At 43.6% G+C, this 21,713-nt stretch overlaps 1 protein-coding gene across 1 annotated transcript in view; it reads right to left on the bottom strand.

The window, feature by feature from the left end:
• Positions 1 to 21,468, bottom strand: part of LOC106567418 (teneurin-2) — a 132,539-nt gene extending 111,071 nt beyond the window's left edge. The window contains exon 1 of the mRNA XM_014136636.3: positions 21,040 to 21,468. Coding sequence (XP_013992111.1) covers positions 21,040 to 21,100 — 61 coding nt within the window. The 5' untranslated portion in view covers positions 21,101 to 21,468. The remainder of the gene's footprint in view (positions 1 to 21,039) is intronic.
• Positions 21,469 to 21,713: the final 245 nt, after the last annotated feature.

The raw sequence follows: 21,713 nt of genomic DNA, 5'->3' as shown, positions 1-21,713 counted from the left end.
AATTATGAGGGACTCGAATGTGAGATCCTGAGCTGTTACGGTTTCAACCTCGCACACCGTGCACAACTGGTCCACGACTGGGCCTTTGACTCCACCCTTTCCTGCCGTGCTCAGATGAGCGACCTGGTGCGCCTGACCAGGGGCTGGCTACTGACTGACATAATGTCCCTCCTGATGATGGACAAGGTTGTCCTGGATCACTACCTTCGGGCCGTGCCATATGAGATGAAGAAGACGGTGAGTATGCAGAACCCCCAGAGCCTGGAGGAATTGCTGACCACTGTGGAAACTCACCAGAACACCCAGGACCTGCTCAGAGGGGCCCGGGCGGAAAGAGTGGACCCGGCGAAGGGGAAGAACTGCACAGAGAGAGGCGACGGGCTGAAGGGGGCCCAGACGGAACACGCCGAGGCCGTGAAACGGGAGGGTGACCCAAACCGATGACGTCGGCTGCTGCTGGACCTAGATCAGAGGCGTTGCTATGAGTGCGGTGAGCCGGGACAACTTGCGTGGAGCTGTCCCGGCAGGGAGGAGTCCAAGAAATCCACATCCTCCAGCTCTGGGATAACCCGGATGGCGAGTTATGTCACCTCCTGTTGGGTGTACACCGAGACAGCCACTCAGATGGTTCCTGTACGAATCGATGGCATCGACACCAGCGCTCTGCTGGACTCCGGCAGCATGGTGACCCTGACCCACCCGCAGTGCCTCACACGAGAGGGGAAAGACAAACCGGAGGATGAGGAGGTGCCAGTGTTCTGTGTACACAGGGACACGAAGAGGTACCCAACTGGGCCGGTGAGGATAACCACCCCAAGGGGGAGTGCCAGATGCGCATGACGGCTGTTCCTAACCTGCCCATGTCCATTCTCCTCGGTCGAAATTGCCCTCTCTTCCAGGCACTGTGGAGGAGGGACCTGGGGACCCGGAGGAGGGAGACGACCCCGCTCCGGCAAGCGAGCCACCGTGCGAGGAAGACCTCAGGCTCCCCTTTATGGAGGTGGAGGCACCAGACGGACCTCCCGACATGGGAATCCTCATGGGTCAGTTCGGGATGGCCCAGTTAGAAGACCCCAGTCTCCAGAACACGAGGGGCCAGGTGATTGCGGTGGATGGCGTGCTGTTACCTGGGGTAAGTGAGTGGCACTACCCCTACTTTGACATCAAGCATAATTTATTGTATCAGGTAGTAAAGCACAATGGGGTTACGAAATACTTGTTTCTCATACCCAGCCAGTATGTTAGGACTGTCTTGCAGCTTGACAACACCCACCTGCTTGGGGCACACCTGGGGATGGCGAAAACCATGCAGCGGATCGGGAACCGGTTCCACTGGCCCGGAGTGCGCAGTGGAGGATTACTGTCGCAGTTGCCCAGAGTGCCAGATCACAGCTCCGAGGTTACATTATAGAAACTCTTTGGTTCCCTTGCCCATTATAGGTGTGCCATTTGAGCGGGTGGCGATGGATCTGGTGGGGCCATTGGTGAAGACCGCGAGGGGACACCAATACATCCTGGTAATCATGGATTACGCCACCAGGTATCCTGAGGCAATCCAGTACCGCACGGCGGCAGTGAAAGGTATCGCACGAGAGCTCTTCCATTTATTCAACCGGGTGGGTATTCCGTGGGAAATCCTGACGGACCAGGGCACCACATTCTTGTCTTGTGTGATGAAAGATGTCTGCAATCTACTACGAATCGAACAGGTGAGGACCAGTGTGTACCATCCACAAATGGACAGGCTAGTCGAACACTTCAATAAAATTACAAGGTCCGCCAACCGCCAACCCCTCCAGCCTTACCATGTGAACTTGCTGAAGAAATGGCACGCACAAGAGGCGCTGTGCGTAACGTGGACCCGGCCACAGAAGAGCCCGCCCCCTGTCGAAGTTGCAATAGGGGAAGACCTCAGCCCGACCCAACGACAAGAGCTCAGAGAGTTGGTCCAGCAGAATACGGCTGTGTTCTCAGAGGTGCCGGAGCGCACGGATCTCGTGAAACATCATATCCACACACGTCCGGGAGAAAAAGTGTGTAAACGGCCATACCGGATACCAGAAGCCAGGAGGGTGGCGGTCCAGCGGGAGGTGACGACAATGCTAGAGATGGGGGTGCTGGAGGAGTCCCACAGTGAGTGGTCTAGCCCTATAGTGCTGATGCCGAAACTGGACGGAACCGTCCGCTTCTGCAATGACTTCCGGGGCCTGAACGAGGTCAGTAAGTGCGACGCCTACCCCATGCCCCAGGTGGACGAACTGATTGACCGCTTGCGGATAGCGAGATAAGTCAGCACCTTGGACCTGACAAAGGGGTACTGGCAGGTACCACTGGCATTGGCCTCCCGGGAGAAGACGGCCTTCTCCACCCCGGGGGGGCTATACCACTACCGGGTTCTTTCTTTTGGGCTCCACGTGGCACCAGCAACCTTTCAGTGACTCATGGACCATGTCCTGCGGCCGCACAGTGAGTACGCGGCTGCTTACTTGGATGACATAATTGTGCACAGTGACAGTTGGGAGTCCCATCTCTGTAGGTTACAGGCAGTGGTGGATGCGCTAAGGGATGCCGGTCTGACCGCAAACCCCCACAAGTGCAAGCTGGGCTACGCCGAGGTGGAGTACCTGGGCTATCAGATCGGGCGGGGGAAATGTGAAGCCCCAAGAGAATAAAATTGCTGCCATTAGGGAATGCCCAGTCTCCCAAAGCAAGAGGCAGGGGAAGTCATTCCTGGGGTTAGCAGGCTACTACAGTCGATTTGTACCTAACTTTGCCGCAAAAGCTTCTCCCCTCACAGACCTAACGAAGGCATGACTACCCCAGATGGTGCGATGGACGGAGGACACAGAGGCGGTGTTCCAGGCCCTGAAGGACACGCTATGTTCGCACCCGGTACTTGTCACTCCAGACTTTTCAAAAAACCTCCTGGTCCAGACAGACGCATCTGACACAGGGGTCGGGGCCGTCTTGTCCCAAGATCAGGAAGGTGAGGTGCACCCAATCATGTATGTCAGCAGGAAGCTCCACAGGAAGAAGTACTTGATTGTTGAAAAGGAGTGCCTCGCAGTGAAGTGGGCACTGGACACCCTCAAGTATTACCTCCTCGGGAGGAAGTTCACCCTGATCACTGACCATGCCCCCTTGTGTGGATGGCAAGAGGTAAGGACACGAATGGCCGTGTCACCTGCTGGTTCCTGTCCTTACAACAGTTCTCTTTCTCTGTAAAACACAGGTCGGGGGCCCAGCACAGGACATAAAAGGAGCACTGTGGCACACATAGCCAAAGCTGAAAAGAAGGACCAAGCCAAACCATGTGATTTTCTTTGTTATGTTTATTTTATGGCCTGACTAAAACTGTCTCTGTGTCCCGGTCTCTGTGTTAATCTCTGCATGCTCAACCCAACACCCCACGGTTTACCACAACCCCCTTGGCATTTTTCCTATTTTGTTGCCTTACAACCTGGAATTAAAATAGATTTTTGGGGGGTTTGAATCATTTGATTTACACAACATGCCTACCACTTTGAAGATGCAAAATATTTTTTTTTGTAAAACAAACAAGAAATAAGAAAAAAATGAAAACTTGAGCATGCATAACTATTCACCCCCACAAAGTCAATACTTTGTAGAGACACCTTTTGCCGCAATTACAGCTGCAAGTCTCTTGGGGTATGTCTCTATAAGCTTGGCACATCTAGCCACTGGGATTTTCGCCCATTCAAGGCAAAACTGCAACAGTTTTTTCAAGTTGGATGGGTTCCGCTGGTGTACAGCAATCTTTAAGTCATACCACAGATTCTCAATTGGATTGAGGTCTTGGCTTTGACTAGGCCATTCCAAGACATTTAAATGTTTCCACTCGAGTGTTGCTTTAGCAGTATGCTTAGGGTCATTGTCCTGCTGGAAGGTGAACCGTCGTCCCAGTCTCAAATCTCTGGAAGACAGAAACAGGTTTCCCTCAAGAATTTCCCTGTATTTAGTGCCATCCATCATTCCTTCAATTCTAACCAGTTTCCCAGTCCCTGCCGATGAAAAACATCCCCACAGCATGATACTGCCACCACCATGCTTCACTGTGGGGATGGTGTTCTTGGGGTGTTGAGAGGTGTTTGGTTTGCCCCAGACATAGCGTTTTCCTTGATGGCCAAAAAGCTCAATTTTAGTCTCATCTGACCAAACATGTTTGCTTATCTTTTTCTTTAAGCATTGGCTTTTTTTCTGGCCACTTCCGTAAATCCAGCTCTGTGGAGTGTACGGCTTAAAGTGGTCCTATGGACAGATGCTCCAATCTCCTCTGTGGAGCTTTGCAGCTCCTTCAGGGTTATCGTTGGTCTCTTTGTTGCCTCTCTGATTAATGCCCTCCTTGCCTGGTCCATGAGCTTTAGTGGGCGGCCCTCTCTTGACAGGCTTGTTGTGGTGCCATATTCTTTCCATTTTAAATAATGGATTTAATGGTGCTCTGTGGGATGTTCAAAGTTTCTGATATTTTTTTATAACCCAACACTGATCTGTACTTCTCCACAACTTTGGAGAGCTCCTTGGTCTTCATGGTGCCACTTGCTTAGTGGTGTTGCAGACTCTGGGGCCTTTCAGAACAGGTGTATATATACTGAGATGATGTGACACTTGGATTGCACACAGGTGGACTTTATTTAACTAATTATGTGACTTCTGAAGCTAATTGTTTGCACCAGATCTTATTTAGGGACTTCATTTTTCCGCACCTCTTTTCCATTTTAAATTTTTTTGATGTTTTTTTCATTTCACTTCACCAATTTGGCCTATACTTTTGCAAGGCACTGTATGTGAGAATGCTATTCATTGACTACAGTTCAGCGTTCAATACCATTGTGCCCTCATCACTAAGCTAAGGACCCTGGGTCTAAACATCTCCCTCTGCAACTGGATCCTGGACTTCCTGACGCGCCACTCCCAGGTGGTAAGGGTAGGTAACAACACATCCGCCACTCTGATCCTCAACACAGGGGCCCCTCACTGGTGCATGCTCAGTCCCTTCCTGTACTCCCTGTTCACTCATGACTGCACGGCCAGGCATGACTCAAACACCATCATTAAATTTGCCGATGACACAACAGTTGTAGGCCTGATGACCAACAACAACGAGACAGCATATAGGGAGGAGGTCAGAGACCTGGCAGTGTAGTGCCAGGACAACAACATCTCCCTCAACGTGATCAAGACTAAGGAGATGATTGTGGACTACAGGAAAAGGAGGACCGAACACGCCCCCATTCTCATTGACGGGGCTGTAGTGGAGCAGGTTGAGAGCTTCAAGTTCCTTGGTGTCCACATCACCAACAAAGTAACATGGTCCAAGCACACCAAGACAGTCGTGATGAGGGCACGACAAAACCTATTTCCCTCAGGAGACTGAAAAGATTTGGCAAAAGGTTCTACAGCTGCACCATCAAGAGCATCCTGACTGGTTGCATCACTGCCTGGTATGGCAATTGCTTGACCTCTAACCGCAAGGCACTACAGAGGGTGCTGTAGTGCAACAGGCGATGTCAGAGGCAGGTCCTAAAAATTGTCAAAGACTCCAGCCACCCTTGTCATAGACTGTTCTCACTGCTACCGCACGGCAAGCTGTACCGGAGCGCAAAGTCTAGGTCCAAGAGGCTTCTAAACAGCTTCTACCCCCAAGCCATAAGACTACTGAACATCTAATCAAATGGCTACCCAGACTATTTGCATTGTCCCCCCCCACCCTATTTTACGCTGCTGCTACTCTCTGTTATTATCTATGCAGAAGTCACTTTAATAACTCTACCCACATGTACAGTGCCTTGCGAAAGTATTCGGCCCCCTTGAACTTTTCGACCTTTTGCCACATTTCAGGCTTCAAACATAAAGATATAAAACTGTATTTTTTGGTGAAGAATCAACAACAAGTGGGACACAATCATGAAGTGGAACGAAATTTATTGGATATTTCAAACTTTTTTAACAAATAAAAAACAGAAAAATTGGGCGTGCAAAATTATTCAGCCCCCTTAAGTTAATACTTTGTAGCGCCACCTTTTGCTGCGATTACAGCTGTAAGTCGCTTGGGGTATGTCTCTATCAGTTTTGCACATCGAGAGACTGAAATCTTTGCCCATTCCTCCTTGCAAAACACCTCGAGCTCAGTGAGGTTGGATGGAGAGCGTTTGTGAACAGCAGTTTTCAGTTCTTTCGACAGATTCTCGATTGGATTCAGGTCTGGATTTTGACTTGGCCATTCTAACACCTGGATATGTTTATTTGTGAACCATTCCATTGTAGATTTTGCTTTATGTTTTGGATTATTGTCTTGTTGGAAGACAAATCTCCGTCCCAGTCTCAGGTCTTTTGCAGACTCCATCAGGTTTTCTTCCAGAATGGTCCTGTATTTGGCTCCATCCATCTTCCCATCAATTTTAACCATCTTCCCTGCCCCTGCTGAAGAAAAGCAGGCCCAAACCATGATGCTGCCACCACCATGTTTGACAGTGGGGATGGTGTGTTCAGGGTGATGAGCTGTGTTGCTTTTACGCCAAACATAACGTTTTGCATTGTTGCCAAAAAGTTCGATTTTGGTTTCATCTGACCAGAGCACCTTCTTCCACATGTTTGGTGTGTCTCCCAGGTGGCTAGTGGAAAACTTTAAACGACACTTTTTATGGATATCTTTAAGAAATGGCTTTCTTCTTGCCACTCTTCCATAAAGGCCAGATTTGTGCAGTATACGACTGATTGTTGTCCTATGGACAGAGTCTCCCACCTCAGCTGTAGATCTCTGCAGTTCATCCAGAGTGATCATGGGCCTCTTGGCTGCATCTCTGATCAGTCTTCTCCTTGTATGAGCTGAAAGGTTAGAGGGACGGCCGGGTCTTCGTAGATTTGCAGTGGTCTGATACTCCTTCCATTTCAATATTATCGCTTGCACAGTGCTCCTTGGGATGTTTAAAGCTTGGGAAATCTTTTTGTATCCAAATCCGGCTTTAAACTTCTCCACAACAGTATCTCGGACCTGCCTGGCGTGTTCCTTGTTCTTCATGATGCTCTCTGCGCTTTAAACGGACCTCTGAGACTATCACAGAGCAGGTGCATTTATATGGAGACTTGATTACACACAGGTGGATTCTATTTATCATCATTAGTCATTTAGGTCAACATTGGATCATTCAGAGATCCTCACTGAACTTCTGGAGAGAGTTTGCTGCACTGAAAGTAAAGGGGCTGAATAATTTTGCACGGCCAATTTTTCAGTTTTTTATTTGTTAAAAAAGTTTGAAATATCCAATAAATTTAGTTTCACTTCATAATTCTGTCCCACTTGTTGATTCTTCACAAAAAATTACAGTTTTATATCTTTATGTTTGAAGCCTGAAATGTGGCAAAAGGTCGAAAAGTTCAAGGGGGCCGAATACTTTCGCAAGGCACTATATATATTACCTCAATTACCTCGATTAACCCGTGCCCCCGCACATTGACTCTGTACCGGTACCCCCTGTATATAGCCTCGCTATTGTTATTTTACTGCTGCTCTTTAATTATTTGTTACTTTTATTTCTTATTTTTTTAGGTAGTTTTCTTAAAACTGCATTGTTGGCTAAGGGCTTATAAGTAAGCATTTCACTGTTGTATTCAGCGCATGTGACAAATACATTTTGATTTGATTTGATACAATTTCCTCCAGTTCAATCAGTGGAAACAAACAACCCACCCACTTCGAATAAACACAGGTTATGTTTATCATGAAATCATTTACACCTGGGTTCTTACCTGGGAAAAGAAAGGAAAAGATAGAGAGAGAGAAAAAGAGGGAAATAAGAGAGTAAGGAAGAAAGAAAGAGAGAAAGGCATGAGAAACAGAGAGAGAGAGAAAATGAGGAAGGGAAGGAGGTAGGAAGGAAGGGAAGGAGGTAGGGAGGGAGGGATGGAGAGAGGGGGGAAGAGTAAAGTGAAGAAGATAGAGAGTGGTGGGGTAATGGATCAGAGGGTTTCTGATGAGGGAGACGGAGAGCACATGGAAATGCCACATGCAAATGAGACGCTAGAAAGAGCACTGGGTGAAGTGAGGTGCAAACTTAGGCCTGGATGAGAGCCTGCCACTGCCAGTCTCCAACTGACCACTGAGACACCCAGGAACCCTGGCCAGCCACCCATACAGTTACATCTACAGGTAACTGCCAAAATAAAGGAAACACCAATATAACGTGTCTTAATAGAACAGTTTCAATGCGCCTTGGCATAGATTCGACAAGTGTCTGGAACTCTATTGAAGGGATGTGACACCATTATTCCATGAGAAATTCCATCATTTGGTGTTTTGTTTTGATGGTGGTGGAAAATGCTGAGTCTCTCTCCCATAAGCGTTAAATTGGGTTGAGATCTGGTGACACACACACACACACACACACATTTTTTAAATACTTTATTTGAATCCACCAATCAAATTTACAAATAAAGGATCCAAATATTTCAGAGGTCCCTGTATGCATGACACTAAATGGTACAGAAAGCACCTCCTCCAAACAGCTAGGCTGTCCACCACAGCTGAAACAGAGCAGTACTTAGCCAATTGCTTTGCCCTAATTTTTGTCAGGCTCGCAATCTGGAGGCCATGCACTGCAAGCCTGTGTACATGGCTGAGACTGTCGAATATCATCGCCACCAGCTTGCACCTCCACCCGAGGCTGTCCAAGCGTTCCACGAGGGGCTGGTACTTGAGCAGCTTCTCGGCAAAGGCCTGCTCCATGTAGCCGTCAATTGAGCAGCCCACTTCCAAAATGAACACATCCCCTGGCCTCTGATGATTGACACACACACACACACACACCCTTTAAAACCTCTACGCTCCTTTGAGACCCCCCTTTCAAAGTCACTGAGATCTCTTCTAGCCATAATAATGGGCAATTTTTATACATGACCCTAAGTATTATGTGGATGTTAATTGCTTAATTAACTCAGGAACCACACCTGTGTTGAAGCACCTGCTTTCAATATATTTTGTATCCCTCATTTACTTGTGTTTCCTTTATTTTGGCAGTTACCTGTACATACACAAGTGTGAGCGCACGCGTGGGCACGCACACACACACACACACACACACACACACACACACACACACACACACACACACACACACACACACCACACACACACACACACACACACACACACACACACACACACACACACACACACACACATATGTCAGCTGACATTTCAGTGGGCTTTATCTTGCTTTTGTCAATATACATGGAGGTTATAGCATAATAGTTTGCTACAATGACTCACACACAAACACACAGAATAATGTAAGTGTGGGAAAAGGATCATGAGGGGCAGCCTGGAACCCGATTCCATGTGACTTTGCAGCTGTGACCTTGAGCTGGATAGTCCCTAAAGAGCAGTAGCCGTGTCACAGTCCCCTGCACCTCCATCTGAGCCCACATACAGCCAGGCAGCCTCCCAGGAGCAGAGGAGGTACAGCCGAGGAGAGGAGAGAGAAAACAACACACATACAAGCCATCACAGCCATAGAGTTAGATAGGGGACTCTAGATGGATATAACCTATTTTGGCATGGACAGTGCCATTGAGGGCTTCCACCATTTTAAAGTATGCAACTGAGTGAGACTTCTTATGGGTTAAGGAAACTGACCGTGTGCTCACAGATGCCATAATACGACTGATACAATGATGTACTCTATCATTCTCTATGATCACAGCAGAAATAATACCGCCTCCCTCTCCCTCTCTTTCTCCATCTTGGGAAGACTGATCTCCAAGGTCTCACACTTAAAGATAGGGAGCACAGGGATCTGTGGCATCTGCTCTGGACATTTGCTCTTAAACAATGCAGTTAGTTTGTTAGCATGCAGGCCAGCAGTTAGGCAGTTTGATAGTATGCAGGGAAACAGACTGTAAATAGCTCTTTTAGGCCAAATACTCTGTTCTCCTTTTCCATCTCTCGTTCTCTTTTTCTACCATATCTATGATTCAAATGTCAAAGCGGATTCTGTGCTATACGTGCATGACAATTTCTCTTTGGTTCACAGCAACAGACAGCAACAGGAGACACAAGCTGATCGAATCTCTGTCTCACTGCTCCCTCTTGGGGGCCACTCAATCAAAACAAATCGCCCAAGGCCGACATAGCGGTATGAGAAGATGTTTATTTTTTTATTTTTTATTTTTTTAACCTCATATCAGTGATAGCCAAAGCAGAATCAACATGCATCATTCTCCACTGGCTAGGACATGGGATGCTGCTGAGGTGACAGAGAGCACGATCCTAGATAAGACTCTATATGAAATAATAACCAACAGGATTTATGTATCAATGGCCGTGTCTGAATACCCATACTTGCGTTCTAAATAGTAGGCATTTTGGGTATGCTGAAAAAAGAATGTTTTATCGCATGTGAAATTTTGAAAATGTAGTGTGCTTTAAATGCCAGGATGTCATATTCATTAATAGAATTCGCTGCACACTATTGAGGAAAATAATCGTCTTTTGAGACCCAAGTGTGTCTGACAACAGCTGATAATCAGCTGAGGGGACGCGCTCTACCAAAATGAACGAATGAAGGGAATCAATGCAATTGAGCATTAGATGATGCATTCTCAGTCGGATGAGCCAAGTATACTAATATTTGTTGCTTACTGTATTCATTTTTACTAAACAGTACTTTCTAAATAGTATGTACAGTTCCTTCAGAAAGTATTCATACCCCTTGACTTATTCCACATTTTGTTATGTTACAGCCGAATTGAAAATGTATTACATTGCTTTTGTTTCTCACCCATCTACACACAATAACCCATAATGACAAAGAGAAAACAAATTTTTAGAAATTTTTACAAATGTATTGTAAATGAAATACAGAAATATCTCATTTACATACTGTATGTAGACCTATTCACACCCCAGATTCAATACTTTATAGAAGCAAAGCATAGTCATTAGTAGAATCTGCTGCACACTATTGAGGAAAATAATCGTCTTTTGAGACCCAAGTGTGTCTGACAACAGCTGATAATCAGCTGAGGGGACGCGCTCTACCAAAATGAACGAAGGGAGGGAATCAATGCAATTGCTCATTAGATGATGCATTCTCAGTAGGATGAGCCGAGCATGCTGATATTTGTTGCTTACTGTATTCTGTTTTACTAAACAGTACGTTCTAGATATACTGAACTAAAATATAAATGCAACATGCAAACTTTTCTAAGATTTACTGAGTTACAGTTACAGTACCAGTCAAAAGTTTGGACACACCTACTCATTCAAGGGTTTGTCTTTATTTTTTACTATTTTCTGCATTGTAGAATAATAGTGAAGACATCAAAACTATGAAATAACACATATGGAATCATGTAACAACCAAAAAAGTGTTAAACAAATTAGATTTTAGATTCTTCAAAGTAGCCACCCTTTGCCTTGATGACAGATTTGCACACTCTTGGCATTCTCTCAACCAGCTTCACCTGAAATGCTTTTCCAACAGTCTTGAAGGAGTTCCCACATATGCTGAGCACTTGTTGGCTGCTTTTCCTTCACTCTGCAGTCCAACTCATCCCAAACCATCTCAATTGGGCTGAGGTTGGGGGATTGTGGAGGTCAGGTCATCTGATGGATCCCTCCATCACTCTCCTTCTTGGTCAGATAGCCCTTACACAGCCCGGAGGTGTGTTTTGGGTCATTGTCCTGTTGAAAAACAAATGATAGTCCCACTAAGCACAAACCAGATAGGATGGCGTATCGCTGCAGAATGCTGTGGTAGCCATGCTGGTTAAGTGTGTCCAATTCTAAAGAAATCACTGACAGTATCACCAGCAAAGCACCCTCACACCATCACACCTCACCCTCCATGGAGATCATCCGTTAACCTAATCTGTGTCTCAGAAAGACACAGTGGTTGGAACCAAAATCTCTACATTTTGGTTTCTTTGCAGCAATTCGACCATGAAGGCCTGATCCATGCAGTCTCCTCTGAACAGTTGACATTGAGATGTGTCTGTTACTTGAACTCTGTGAAGCATTTGTTTGGGCTGTAATTTCTGAGGCTGGTAACTCTAATGAACTTATCCTCTTTGGCAGAGGTAACTCTGGGTCTTCCTTTCCTGTTGCGGTCCCCATTAGAGCCAGTTTCATCATAGTGCTTGATGGTTTTGCGACTGAAACTTTCAAAGTAATTTACATTTTCCAAATTGCCTGACCTTCATGTCTTAAAGTAATGATGGACTGTCGTTTCTCTTTGCTTATTTGAGCTGTTCGTGCCATAATATGGACATGATCTTTTACCAAATAGGGCTATCTTCTGTATACCACACCTACCTTGTCACAACACAACTGATTGGCTCAAACGCATCAAGGAAATAAATTCCACAAATTAACTTTTAACAAGGCACACCTGTTAATTGAAATGCATTCCAGGTGACTACCTCATGAAGCTGGTTGAGAGAATGCCAAGAGTGTGCAAAGCTGTCATCAAGGGAAAGGGTGGCTACTTTGAAGAATCTCAAATATAAACCCTATTTTGATTTGTTTAACACTTTTTTGGTTACTACATTATTTCATATTTGTTATTTCATGGATTTGATGTCTTCACTAATATTCTACAATGTAGAAAATAGTAGAGATAAAGAAAAACCCTTGCATGACTAGGTGTGCCCAAACGTTTGACTGGTACTGTAAGGAAATTAGTCAATTGAAATAAATTCACTAGGCCATCATTTATGGATTTCACATGACAGGACAGGGGTGCAGCAATGGGTGGGTCTGGGAGGGCATAGGCCCACCGACTTGGCAGCCAGGTCCACCTACTGGAGAACCAGGCCCAGCCAATCAGAATGAGTTTTTCCCCAGAAAAGGCTTTATTACAGACAGAAATACTCCTCATCACCCCCCTCAGACAATCCTGCAGGCAAAGAAGCCGGATGTGGAGGTCTAGGGCTGACATGGTTACACGTGGTCTGCAGTTGTGATGCCGGTTGGACATACTGGCACATTCTCTAAAATGATGTTGGAACCTTATGGTAGAGAAATTAATATTAAATTATCTGGCAACAGCTCTGGTGGACATTCCTGCAGTCAGCATGGCAATTGTACACTCTCTGTGGCATTGTGTTGTGTGACAAAACTGCACATTTTAAAGTGGCCTTTTATTGTCCCCAGCACAAGGTGCACGTGTGTAATGACCATGCTGTTTAATCCGTTTCTTGATATGCCACACCTGTCAGGTGGATGGATTACCTTGGCTAAGGAAAAATGCTCACCAATAGGGATATAAACACATTTGTGCACAAAATGTGAGAGAAATATTATTATTATTATTTTTTTTCAGCTCATTAAACATGCGACCAACACTTTACATATTGCATTAATATTTTTGTTCAGTGTAGTATGTACAGTACCTTCAGAAAGTATTCATACACCTTGACCTTTTCCACATTTAGTTGTGTTACAGGCCAAATTCAAAATGTATTAAATATATATTTTCACCCATCTACACACAATATGCCCATAATGACAAAGTGAAAACATGTTTTTTATACATGTTTGCAAATGTATTGAAAATGAAATAGAGAAATATCTAATTTACGTAAATAGGCCTATTCCCACCACTGAGTCAATACTTTGTAGAACCACCTTTGGCAGAGATTACACCTGTAAGTCTTTCTGGGTAAGTCTCTAAGAGCTTTCCACACCTAGATTGTGAAACATTTGCCCATTATTATTTTCAAAATTCTTCAAACTATGTCAAATTGGTTGTTGATCATTGATAGACAACCATTTTCAGATGTTGCCATAGATTTTTAAGTAGATTTAAGTCAACTGTAATTCGGCCACTCAGTAACATTCACTGTCTTCTTGAAAAGCAACTCCAGTGGCCTTGTGTTTTAGGTTATTGTCCTGCTGAAAGGTGAATTCATGTCCCAGTGTCTGGTGGAAAACAGACTAAACCAGGTTTTCCTCTAGGATTTTGCCTGTGCTTAGCTCTATTCCATTTCTTTTTTTTATAATACTTTAACCCCTTTTTCTCCCTAATTTTGTGGTATCCAATTGGTAGGTACAGTCTTGTCTCATCGCTGCAACTCCCAAACGAACTCGGGAGAGGCGAAGGTCTTAGAGCCGTGCGTCCTCCGAAACACAACCCTGCTTCTTGACAAAATGCCCGCTTAACCCAGAAGCCAGCTGCACCATTGTGTCGGAGGAAACACTGTACCCCTGGCGACCGTGTCAGCATGCATTACGCCCGGCCCGCCACAGGAGTCACTTGAGCGCAATGGGACAAGAACATCCCTGCCGGCTGAACCCTCCCCTAACCCGGGCGACACTGGGCCGATTGTGCGCTGCCCCATGGGTCTCCCGGTCGCAGCTGGCTGCGAGAGAGCCTGGACTCGAACCAGGATCTCTAGTGGCACAGCTAGCACTGCGATGCAGTGCCTTAGACCACTGCACCACTCGTGAGGCCTCCCTTTATTTTTTAACCTGAAAAACACCCCCGTCCTTAATGATTACAAGCATAGCCATAACATGATGCAGCCACCACTATAATTGAAAATATTGGGGGTGGTACTGTGTTGTATTGGCTTTGACCCAAACATAACACTTTTTATTCAGGACAAAAAGTGAAAGGCTTTGCCACATTTTTTGCAGTATTACTTTACTGCCTTGATGCATGTTTTGGAAAAGTTTTATACTATACAGGCTTCCTTCTTTTCACTCTGTCAATTAGGTTAGTATTTTGTAGTTACTACAATGCTGTTGATCCATCCTCAGTTTTCTCCTATGACAGCCATTAAACTCTGTAACTGTTTTAAAGTCACCATTGGCCTCATTGTGAAATCTCACTGTTTCCTTCCTCTCCGAAAGCTGAGTAAGGAAGGACGCCTGTATCTTTGTAGTGACTGGGTGTATTGACACTCAATTCAAAGCCTAATTAATAACTTCACCATGCTCAAAGGGATATTCAATGTCTGCTTTTTATTTTTTTTTACCCATCTACCAATAGGTGCCCTTCTTTGCGAGTCATTGGAAAACCTCCCTGGTCTTTGAGGTTGAATCTGTGTTTGAAATTCATTGCTCAACTGAGGGACCTTACAGATAACTATGTGTGTGATACAGAGACTGGATAGTCTTTCAAAAATCATGTTAAACACTATTACTGCACAGAGAGTGAGTCCATGCAACTTACCCCTGAACTTATTTAGACTTGCCATAATGAAGGAGTTAAATAATTATTGACATTTCAGCTTTTTATTTTTTATAAATTTAAAAATTTCCAAAAACATAATTCCACTTTGACAATATGGGGTATTGTGTTTTTAAAAGAAATCTCAATTTAATCCACTTTGAATTCATGTAACACAACAAAATGTGGAAAAAGTCATGGGGTGTGAATACTTTCTGAAGGATTTTGGACATGGCCAGTGTGCATACTGTGGTAGTACACACAGAGATTTTCAGGGGGACATGGTAAGCTGACCCATCAAATGTCTGACCAAATCTTCATCACAGTTCCTTTTAAAATAATCATTTCATATCTTCTACTACTCAATCCAATTATGTTTATGATTGTATTTCAACTACAGCTATTCATATGTTTGTATATAGTAGGTTTGTGACACCACCCTGAGATGGTGCTTAAACTCAAGGTTAATCTGAGTTTGACCTCCCAGCAATCTCAATGCAACAGAAGCACCTGTGGCTGTGTACCAGTAGAGGCCATCAAGTGGGGCTACTGCCACGTGCACGCTACTACACTACACTACACACTGAAGAAGACACCATTACTCTGTTGTTGCCATTGACACCAACAAAGATCAACAACAGGCCCAAGCTGGCATTGAGCAAGGGAATGGCATTATCTATCAAGAAGTTTCAGACCTGCCGACCATTACAACAACACGTTGATGTGTTCATGTGTCAGTATTTGAGTATACATAATATTTTTGTGTGCCTCTATGCATGTGTGTGTGTGTGTGTGTGTGTGTGTGTGTGTGTGTGTGTGTGTGTGTGTGTGTGTGTGTGTGTGTGTGTGTGTGTGTGTGTGTGTGTGTGTGCGAGCTTGTGTGTGTATCCCAACAGTCTCCTGTTTATCAGGGCCCTCCACACCTCTAAGCCGCTTCCATCATGCACATCCCATTAAGATGCCCTTGATGAAACAGTCCGTTTACACTTCAGACACAGCAAATTAACAAATTGTCAGCTTATAAAACAATAATAGAATTGTATGCTTTCCCCAATTCCCCTCACTGCTAATGTGATGCTGGAGAGTGGCCCTTTGCCTGCAAGGTTAATGGAATCCATATTTTCAATTTAAACCTTCCTTCTCTTTTTTGCCAGAAAAGATGCACAAGTGGGTGTAATTAGTCTGTACTGTAACAAAGGAGCTTGCTGGACCAATGGAAACAGACCTGTATTCCACTATCATTTATCCTATCCCTCTCTCCCTTTTCAAGCTGCAGAAAAACAGCATGAAATTTCGCACTTGTTTCACAGTGGCGTGTGATCAGGGTGGATGAGAAATTGTGCCTTCTACAAACACTGTTCACATAGCAGTGTGGTACATCGAGACGGACAGAGGTGAGTGATTGGTGTGCAGAATCCCCGCTCCTGAACCAAGAGCAGTCAGGATTGATATGGACAAGCTGCTGAAAGATGCCTCTCTGCTGCTCCTCATAATGCATGCTGGACAGGAGTCTGGGAAGCTTTTCAATCACACGCCCTCTCTCGCTGTCTGTCATAAGGTTTATGGGTCCTAGGCTGAGGTAAATTGCTTCTTGCCGGTCAAATTTTAAGAGCCTCATAAAAACCTGGACGTGCCTCAGTCACTCCCAGCCTCCTCTGCACCCCATGCTGCACAGATGTGACATATGTAAAGGTGAAACCTACACAACACACCCACACACACACCTTGACTGGGCAGAAAATTGTTTTATTTTCATCTCCTCTCCCTCTTTCATGTCCTCTCCCTCTCTTCTCCTGTCCTCTTTACTGTGCCCATGTTTTCAGCAGGAGGATTTTATGTTGAGAGAGCCAAGACATCCTCTAATTTCAGATATAGAGAATGAAGTGGAAATCTGTCCCACTGCTTCAAATGTCAAATGAAGCAAAGGCATGTCTTACAGAGAACCAATACTAATCCCGCAATGATGTGGAAAAGGAATAAACACGAAACACATTTTTTGAATATTGATGAGATATATCATTATTTTCCTGCAATCAGGGTTGGGCTTCTCCCAGGAGGTTGGGCCCCCCAGATAGCATATGAACATGTCATAAATTTAAAATATATATATATTACAGGAAATTAGCTTTAAAACCGCAACATTTTCTCTCTGCCTCATGGCAAAATGTGTAAAATAGCATGAGATTATGTAACGGTTATCGTCTGGAATGGAGGACCAAAACGCAGCAGGAATGTGGATGCTCATCTTGATATTTATTTGAAAATAAATTGAACACCAAAATAACAAAACAACGAAGAAAAACTCATGAACAACCAAACAGTCTTGTCAGGCTCACACACGCAAAACAAGAAACAATCTCCCACAAACACTAAACCAAACAATTACCCATATATAGGACTCTCAATCAGAGGCAACGAGAAAGCACCTGCCTCCAATTGAGAATCCCACCCCCCATTAACCTACACATAGAAATACACCAACCCAGAAAGAACATAGAAGTACAAAACATAGAACATAAACCAAAACCCGGAAATAATAAATCAAACGCCCTACTAAATAAACCACCACCCCGAACCACATAAAACAAATACCCTCTGCCACGTCCTGACCAAACTACATTAACAAATAACCCTTATACTGGTCAGGACGTGACAGAGTAGCTATAAAACCACATATTTAAGAATTAGAATAATAGAATGGACATGAGCCGCCTTTTGATGGCCTAAATGTCAGCTCTTTTGGTCAGGGAGTTGGCAAACCGTGTTGTGATAAGATAGCGTAAAATAATGCATTTAAATAATTTATCTGCACTGTAGGCCTACTATGTTTGTTAGCTAGCTAGCCAGATAGTTTTAGATGAATAATTCCATACATTTTTCTAACTGCCAATATTCCATTCAAACAATGCAGTCAATCTACAGCCATACGTTGGCCGAAATCAGTTGATGATAGGACTTGCAATGCAACAGGTACTGATATTGTATCATATCACAGCTTTCAAAGAAAATGAAGACATTTATGGTCTCTTTACATATATTTACAGGCTATTTATACACAACATTTGTATAAAACCCATATAAACTGTATTTATAATTATAAGACAATATTTTAGGTTGATGGTTATTCGATTACACAATTTCTGATATATCACATCTGGATTATGCCTCGACTGCCATTAATTCCAATTAGACTGGTTTGGATTTTTCCCTGACCAATATGGATGCCATTTTCACTCCATTCTGGAACTTTGAAGGTTAATGACATAGAGATCCTATTACATTTTGAGAGGCTATGTATAAAACAGCACATTTATCTCTCTGCCCCAGTTTTTCAGCCTGCGAAACTGCACGATGCCACTGCATGGCCTGGTTTGTTTAGAACTGTTTGGTTCATATGTACAGTGCCTTCAGAAAGTATTCACACCCATTGATTTTCTCCACATTTTGTTGTGTTACAGCCTGAATTTAAAATTGATTAAATAGAGATTGTTTTCCCCTGGTCTACACACAATATCCCTTGATGTCAAAGTGGAATTATGTTTTTAGAAATGTTTACAAATGGTTGCATCATGTTATGGGTATGCTTGTAATCATTAAGGACTGGGGAGTTTTTCACAATCAAAACATTAACGGAATGGAGCTGAGCACAGGCAAAATCCTACTGGTTCAGTCTGCTTTCCACCAGACACTGGGCGATGAATTCACCTTTCTGCAGGACAATAACCTAAAACCCAAGGCCAAATATACACTGGTATTGCTTACCAAGAAGACAGTGAATTTTCATTTTTGACTTAAATCTACTTGAAAATCTATGGCAAGACCTGAAAATGGTTGTCTAGCAATGATCAACAACCAATTTGACAGAGCTTAAATTGTTGCACAATCTAGGTGTGGAAAGCTCTTAGAGACTTACCCAGAAAGACTCAGCTGTAATTGCTGCCAAAGGTGCTTCTACTAAATATTAACTCAGGGGTGTGAATAGGGCTACTTACAGTATATCAATTAGATATTGTTCTATTTGATTTCCAATAAATTTGCAAAAATGTATAAAAATGTTTTCACTTTGTCATTATGGGGTATTGTGTATAGAGAAAAACATCTATTTAATCAATTTTGAATTCAGGCTAACAACTAAATGTGGAAAAGGTCAAGGGGTATGAATACTTTCTGAAAAGACTGTACATACTACACTGAACAAAAATATAAATGCAATATGTAAAGTGTTGGTCGCATGTTTCATGAGCTGAAATAGTAAAAATCCGTTATATTTTCCACACGCACAAAAAGGTTATTTCTTTCAAATCTTGTGCACAAATGTGTTCTCTCTCTATTGGTGAGCATTTTTCCTTTGCCAAGATAATCCATCCACCTGCCAGGTGTGGCATATCAAGAAGCTGATTAAACGGCATGATCATTACACAGGTGCACCTTGTGCCGGGGACAGTTTTTTTGGTCCCAGCAATAAAAATGTGCAGTTTTGTCAGACAACACAATTACACAGATGTCTCAAGTTTTGAGGGAGCATGCAATTGGCATGCTGACTGCAGGAATGTCCACCAGAGCTGTTGCCAGAGAATTAATATGAATTTCTCTACCATAAGCCACCTCCAATGGCGTTTTAGATCATGTGGCAGTATGCCCAAGTGGCCTCACACCACGTGTAACCAGACCACATGTAACCAGTAATAAGTCAAGGAGTATGAATACTTTCTGAAGGCACTGTATGTGTAGGAGTGGGAGTGTGTGAGGTGTGTGTGTGTATGCTATGAATTGGTGATGCTCCATTCAAGTCAGTTTAATTACATCTAAATTGCATCTTTCCCTTTCAACCAATAATAAAAACAGACCAAAAATCACCAGTGAGAAATTAATAACTGTACTGTAATAAATCAAATTAAATCTCAGTATTATGGTGAATACCACATAGGCCTATAACAGTGTAGTACACTATTTAAAAAAAAGAAGTGTTTATTCAAAGTTAATATCTGACATTTGATATTATATTCAACCTCCCCAAGAAATTATGTTACAACATTTTAAGTTACTTTGAGGCTTTTCAGGCATGCTATTTGGAGGATGCTAGCAGGGGTCCTGTCACTCACGTTGTTTTGCTCTGATAATGCTAATGACATTATGTTGCTATGTAAACAATCAGCTCAATCTTGGGTTGCTAAATATCGAGGTAGATTAGGCTATTTTCCCCAATTAAATTTTTTTTTTTTTAATTTAGGTGAATTATACATTTAATAACACGACAATACACATATTACAACATTACAAAAACCAATACAATGATGCCAAAGCACTTCAACATGTAGTCATAGGCCTACTGCTTTATATAGGAATTCAAATTACAGGCTTACAAATAATGTATTAAAATGAGTTTACTACCAACAGAATAAGATATTTCCTTTATATATGCATTCGTCATGGGTGCAACTAATCACAACAGATAAAGTGGCACAGGTCTTCCTCATGCGTTCCGTCTGTCATTCGATTATGTGAAGATGATGTACGTCTCCGTTGATATTTCAGACAGCTAAAAATAGGCGGAAAGGCGACTGATAATAGACTAATGAGATTAACGGTGCTGTAGCAAACATACAGAGATATTTTGATGCATGTTATAGCAGGTTATTGTCCAGGTTAATCTCTAATTTCTCAATTGCTCCATCTCTATTGAGACTACTGTCTATGGCTTGACTCAAATAACAACCTTTACAAGTTTAACACTTCTATTGTCTGTTGTCAATCTAACAGGTACACTCACGCGGTCTCCATCACACTTTAACCGCACGCTCTTCCTGCCGTTGAAAGAGGCTCACGCGAGTTAAAAGGGTATCCTTACCTGGCTCTTGTAACAGCCCTTTCGTTCTGTGCATGCCAGACTGGTGCGTCGCTCCCCGCATATCTCCGCACAAACGCGGCCACTCTCCGCGCTTTGAACTCAATTCTGCAGCAAAGTATCAAAGCAACGCGGGTCCGCAATGTTCAATAATACTTCTAAATCAAAAGGTGTTGGCACTAGGCGCGGACAGGACCCGAAGAGGATAATTTCAGTTTGTGGTAAAGTTTATTGGAATATTGTGTTGCATCTCACTCACCCTTACACAAAATGTAGTACGTGTTTGCGAAGTAAATGAGTGGAGAAAAATATATCTGGGAGTGAGAGGAATAGAACGGGAAAAAGGGCTGGGCGCTTTTCAAAGAAAGAGCTGCTCTGAAGTGAGGGAGCATAGAGCTTGCTGCCTCATCGCTGTTCTGCACAAAGAAGATGCTACCAGCAGAGAACAGAGGGGGGTGGAATGTGGTAAAGCATGTTCTCTAGGAATAAGGAGATGTGGAGAGGGAGAGGGGGAGAGAGAGAGAGAGCAGGAGAGAGAGGACAATTTGATTTGAAGATTGTGGTTCAGAAAATGTATTAAAAATAATATAGATGAGATTGTAATGATGGTCTCTACCTCCAACATAGATCAGTAATTGGGGAGTAATTCAAGACAGTAAATAGGCTACATTAATTTC

This window comes from Salmo salar, chromosome 13 (genome assembly GCF_965601325.2).
Source record: "Salmo salar chromosome 13, fSalSal1, whole genome shotgun sequence".
NCBI lineage: Eukaryota > Metazoa > Chordata > Actinopteri > Salmoniformes > Salmonidae > Salmo > Salmo salar.
Note: the sequence above shows the minus strand (reverse complement) of the source record. Positions and strands in the feature narration are given on the sequence as shown.